Below are 5,357 nucleotides of genomic sequence, written 5' to 3'. Positions count from 1 at the left end.
CCCCATCTCCCTCACTCTTGGCCTGTCTTATCGCTTGACCAAATCATCTGCTGGCGCATAATTAATGAGCTGCACATAATTTGCATATTTCTAATTTAATCAAAATGATTTGATTCGCATGCCCAGTAATAACAACAACTTACCATATACAAGTATAGTGGCAGCAATCGAAAATGCAACAATAGCAGTAACAGCAACAGCAACCTTTGTGTGATGCATGTGCATGTCGCTGCAACATTATAAATAAATCAAAATACAATTTCTCAGAAATTGCGATGCCCTATCAAAATGCAGCGAGCAGAGGACCCCCAAACATAAGCACGGGTGAAATTTCCGCCCAAAACATGTTGATATGTACGTGCATAGGAACCCCCCTTCCTCTAGAGGTTGGGGCTATAGTGCATGCCATATAAGTCTGTATGTCTGTGGGCTTGTGGCAAGGTCTACGCAAATGCAAACGCCACAAATCCACGGCCTCGAAGGAAACATGCCATGAAGTGCCAGCAACGAAGGCGGAAAAGTCGATGTTCAACCAGGTCTACCTACTCCAGCCCTGCGAGACCCCCTCTATATGGCCAACTTCCAGGCTGAGTCCTAACTGGTCTTGGCCCAGAGAGCAGTCCACATGTCCTCCTGTGCATGCCGTGCAATTATTTTGAATTAAATTCGTATTTTGTTCGAATCTTGTAAGTGCATCTTGTTCGGCTGCTCCGCAGAGCTATCCTCTACACAGAGAAAAAAGGGAAAGGATGCCCATTCAAGTTTTGAACTGGGAAATTGCAAGAAGTATTATTTCTCTTAAAGCAAATCTTTTCTAAAAATTTTAAATGATTTTTTTATATATTTTTAATTTTTCTAAATAAAAAACCATAGTTATTTTTTTTAGTTTTTCAGTGTATTATTATTTTTTCTTCTGTTCTGGACAATGTTTCTATCCTTTCGTGGACAAGATTTCATATGCAAAATATATACCCCTTCCTTATTGGAAGAAGTGACCGAGTCTATACCCTTTATATAAACTATCTGATTTAATAATGTTAATTAGAAAAAATACCTACCTATAATGATAATAGAACTTTCCATGAATATTTATTTGCAAGTATATCATTCATTAGCCTGATTACAAAGCTGATATATTTTTTTTTTTACAACTTTTAAGAACCCAAACCTAATCCTAAATTTTGTATCTATTTCAAGGCGTATTTGAATTTTATTTATCATTAAATATTAGCCAAAATCCTTTGCATTCTTGAGATATATCCTAGCACAGCATACTTCGCTAACAATGATAAGTACAGGGTAGCAGATGATAGCTTCAAACAAGCAAGGAAGCACCAGATATAGCCACAACACGCCGGGAAAAGAGGAAAGACTAGCGCTAAATTGACATCAAATTGGCGTTTATTTGGTTTGCGGAGCAGCTTGTTTGGCAGCCTGTCCCATCTATTCGCTGGAGCTGTGCTGTTTTGGGAAACGGAGAAAGGATTGTAAGCTAGTAAGCCAAAGTGTTGACCAGGCTCATACTTCGGAGTCCTGCTCGTCGAGGCGGCGTCCGCTTTCCCGTGTCCTGGAAGGGCCTACTCCTAGGGCGGTTGACCTCCTCCAGCGGCGAAACCTACGCAGGCAGCCCTCTTCCTCCAGGATGTGATACAGATTCATCAGCAAAATGAGCATCACCACCACAAGGGTGGTGAAAGCCAGGATATCCCTGAGGGTCCAGTAGGGATGTATGCCCGACACTCCCGGTGGATCCATTTTCTGGGCATCCGCTTGGCTCCCAGTTGGCGGCCAATCGATGTCCGCCGGACTGCTGCCCTTCGGATCGCTCTTTGGGATCTCCGCCTGCAGGTGAACTCCGCGATCGCTGAGGTAGACGAACATCTTGCGGTATAGACCAGGTGACCAGGCATTCTGGTGCAGACCCAGCTCCTCGAGCCCCTCGTGCTGCTGATGAAGCAGCTGGTAGTCGAAGGTGCTCAAGCGATTTCCCTCCAGGAACAGACCCGTCAGAACAGGCAGACCTCGCAAGATCTCAACATCCAGGTTTAGGATTAGATTGTGGGACAAGTCCAAAACGTTGAGACGGGGTGAGAGAAGTGGTGAATCCGGAGGCAGGCGAACCAAACGGTTGTGGGCCAAACTCAGGTACTTTAAGCTGGGTAGGAGAAACAGCTCCTGGGAGTCCGAATCATCCGATCCACTGCCGTGTAGCGGCAGTGCTTCAATGTTATTCTTGGACAGATCCAGTCTTTCGAGATTCCACATGCCTCTTAGCAAGCTGGCGGTTTCATTTCCATTCAATAAGTTACCACGCAGATCCATTTCGATGACCGAGCTTTTGTTTCCCACCTGCAGATGACTCAGCTCATTGTTCGTTGCGTGCAGTCTCATAAAGCCTCCATTTAAGACCAAACTAGACAGACTACTGCCCTCCATTACCAAGTGCTCGATATTGTGAAGGTCCAGCGTCAGAATATCCAGCTCCCCAGCATGGCCCAAGTCGAGCAGCCGAAGATTGGGCAAGGAGCTAAGCACTTCAGGGGGTAGGGTCTTCATTAGGTTTTCGTTCAGGAGAAGGGTTTGTAACTGGGTGTTTTTAGCGAAGATATCTTGGGGCAAGCTGGTCAGCTGATTGCTGCTCAAATCCAGATGCACTAGCTCCACCAGGGGGTCAAAGGTACCCTTTAGGATCTCCTGAATGCCATTGCCCTGCAGGCCCAGCAATCTTAATCGGGACAAGCCCTTGAAGGCGCCTATGTGCACTGTGTGGATGATGTTTTGACCCAGTTCCAGGATCTCCAAGCGGGGCACCGTGGCAAAGATCTCATCCCGGAGGACTCCCAGACTGGTGTGCTGCATCTGCAGGGAGGTGAGGTTCCGCACGGGCCTCAAGCTCTCCTTGCTGAGGTGATAGGAGGCGCAGTTCCGGATGACCAAGGTCCGGAGACCGGGCGTTAGGCTCAGCACCCGCCAGGTGATCGACTGGCGGCTGCAGTTCGTCAGGTGCAGCTCCCGGAGTCCATAAGCTGGAGTTGCTGAGAAGGCCTCCAGTCGTTCACTTAGTGTACAAAAGGAGTCCGGACAGCTGGCGCTGATATTCAGGCTTCCTCTGTCATCGAAAACGGCAAGAGCATCGCATGATTGCAGGCCAAAAATTCCAATCAAAATGAATATGTAGAACTGCATTTTATTTATGTTCCACTTGGCTCGCGCTTTGTCAGACCGCAAATAATGCACTGAAGTCGATCCGAGATGCACACAGAATCGTCTCCTTATCGCCTAGTTTGCTGGATCAGCGGGAAGAGAGTTGGGTGGGCGCTGATTCAAAGCCCCCGGGAAGCTTTGCTGATGACAACAAAGTAAAGCTCTCTCCACATGTTGCAAGGCGATAAGGTTCTGGGTGGACCATGTTATATTACAAAAAAAATGTCAGTCATAAGTTAATTATTGAAATTACTTCTATATTAATTAACCCATTAATGTTTCTTTTCATGATCAAGTTAATGGAACATTTATTATAAAATTAATTGTTTCCCTATTTTATAAAAATGTTCAAATTATGAAAATATGTATGACATATATTCACTTAAATAATGAGGTGATGGTACTGTTGTTATGAACTGAAAATGACATTTTTGTTATAAAAAAATATAATAGCCGAAAATGAATTATTAGTTGTTTGCAAATATTCATGTTTCAGTTTCTTGTTGGTTGAGGATCCCAGTCCTGGTTTCGGGCCTTTCGGTGGTTGTCCGCCCCCACTTGCAGCCGAAGCAGCAGTTGTCCCCTTCCCTTTTATACAGGCTCATTCTTACGTATATCACCACTAAGATCAGGAATACTACGATGAGGATGTCGTACCAGGTCCACTTGTGCAGTTTGGCTTTGGCATTGAGTTCAGGCTGAGATTTGGATTGGCATTCGGTTTGGGAATCGGTTGTGGCTTGGGTGCTGTGCTCCAATTCGCCTCCTACATCTCGTTTTTGTACAAGCTGATGTTCAGGGTTGTAAAGATCCTGGTGTTTCTCTCCTCGAGAAATGTTATTGACCTTTAAAAATAAGTTTTCTTAATTTAAAGTTTTGTTGATAATAATGTTCTAAACTCACGTCGCTTCCCAAAACAACAATAGCAGATACGAGGAGGAGATACTGAATAAACATGATCTATTTTTAAAATATTACGATGCGTTGAATGGCTGCTGGGTTGGAATAATTGATTGGTAATATTGAGCGTGTAGTGTATGTAAGTTGGAGTACCCTCTCTTTAAAAAAATGTGTAATTCATTTAAATTTTTTAAGGACAATTTTCAGCAGATATTTGAGGGGCACAAGAATCGGATACTTTAGAAACGATTTAAACTTTTTCAAGATTGTTTACTTTATAGAGGCGGCACTGATCAGCTGGTATACTCCTGAAAATACAATGTACGAATCAGTTCGAAATCGTCTGGCTATTAAGCGCACTCGATAGATGGGCGCGCATTTAAATAAAATAATCAGAGAACGCCGGGTATTTCTTATCTGTTGCACTCAATCTACAAAGAATTATGCTTCTGAGTTCAAAAAGTCACTAGATTTCAAGAGAAAAATAATTCAGTTCTTTATGCTTTTATTACCATTGTATTTTATACATAAAGTAACTTCTTCAAAGAACAATATTAAGTCTTTAAATATATATATTACAAAATATTATGAATTATTTCTGGGTCTTTGGAATAGTTTTTATTATGCAATTTTTCATGAGAGATCATGGACAAAGAAGATGTTTCATGGGGAATGATGTGTGTTCCTTTAAAATGGTAACGTTGCAGGATCTGAAATACGTTGAGCATTGAAGAAGTCATCAGAAGGACAATCATCAAGATATGCCACATGTTCCAAAAATTTAAACTTATCCGATTCCTACATCCGACTTACTAACAGTATTATCCGATCCGAAAGAGCTAGAGATGGAACGAATCAGCTGTTCTGTACGAGCTGAAATATATCGATCACTGAGACAAGCTATGCAAAGTGCGTAGATATTAAATTATCGATTGATTGGCGCGCATTCAAATGAATATTAAATGTGATTAAGTAAGAGTAACAGAAGTATATAAGCTTAAAATGATCTGTTCCAATAATTTCTGCATGTAGTTGCACTAGTCTTTGAATTACAAAGCTAAAAAAAAGAGATAAATACGTTTGAAGAAAATCAAAGCCCTCGGCTCATCTTTCAGTGCCCAGCCAAACCCAGCAAATGTCTGGAACATCTTCGCTTATCGTGGACAACCGTCCAACATGTTCCACATAAATAAGATTTCCTTCACTCAGCAAATAAAAGGCAGCGAGAGGGAGAGATCCTTTAATTCCCTGCA

General features: G+C 42.6%; 2 protein-coding genes across 2 annotated transcripts; both read right to left on the bottom strand.

Moving 5' to 3' along the window:
• Nucleotides 1–1,086: 1,086 nt before the first annotated feature.
• On the bottom strand, nt 1,087–3,243 carry LOC108032200 (SLIT and NTRK-like protein 5). Its single transcript, XM_017106058.3, has 2 exons — nt 1,525–3,243; nt 1,087–1,461 (listed from the first exon to the last, which is right to left on the bottom strand). The coding sequence occupies exons 1-2, from the start codon at nt 3,184–3,186 to the stop codon at nt 1,444–1,446; spliced, it is 1,680 nt and encodes a 559-aa protein (XP_016961547.1). The 5' UTR covers nt 3,187–3,243; the 3' UTR covers nt 1,087–1,443.
• Nucleotides 3,244–3,488: 245 nt separating this feature from the next.
• Nucleotides 3,489–4,406, bottom strand: LOC108031223 (uncharacterized). Its single transcript, XM_017104459.3, has 2 exons — nt 4,108–4,406; nt 3,489–4,049 (listed from the first exon to the last, which is right to left on the bottom strand). The coding sequence occupies exons 1-2, from the start codon at nt 4,159–4,161 to the stop codon at nt 3,690–3,692; spliced, it is 414 nt and encodes a 137-aa protein (XP_016959948.1). The 5' UTR covers nt 4,162–4,406; the 3' UTR covers nt 3,489–3,689.
• Between the last annotated feature and the right edge of the window lie 951 nt (nt 4,407–5,357).

The sequence above is a fragment of the Drosophila biarmipes genome, chromosome 3R (genome assembly GCF_025231255.1).
Source record: "Drosophila biarmipes strain raj3 chromosome 3R, RU_DBia_V1.1, whole genome shotgun sequence".
In the NCBI taxonomy this organism is placed as follows: domain Eukaryota; kingdom Metazoa; phylum Arthropoda; class Insecta; order Diptera; family Drosophilidae; genus Drosophila; species Drosophila biarmipes.
The sequence above is the reverse complement of the archived record's forward strand: the minus strand, read 5'-3'. Positions and strand labels throughout refer to the sequence as shown.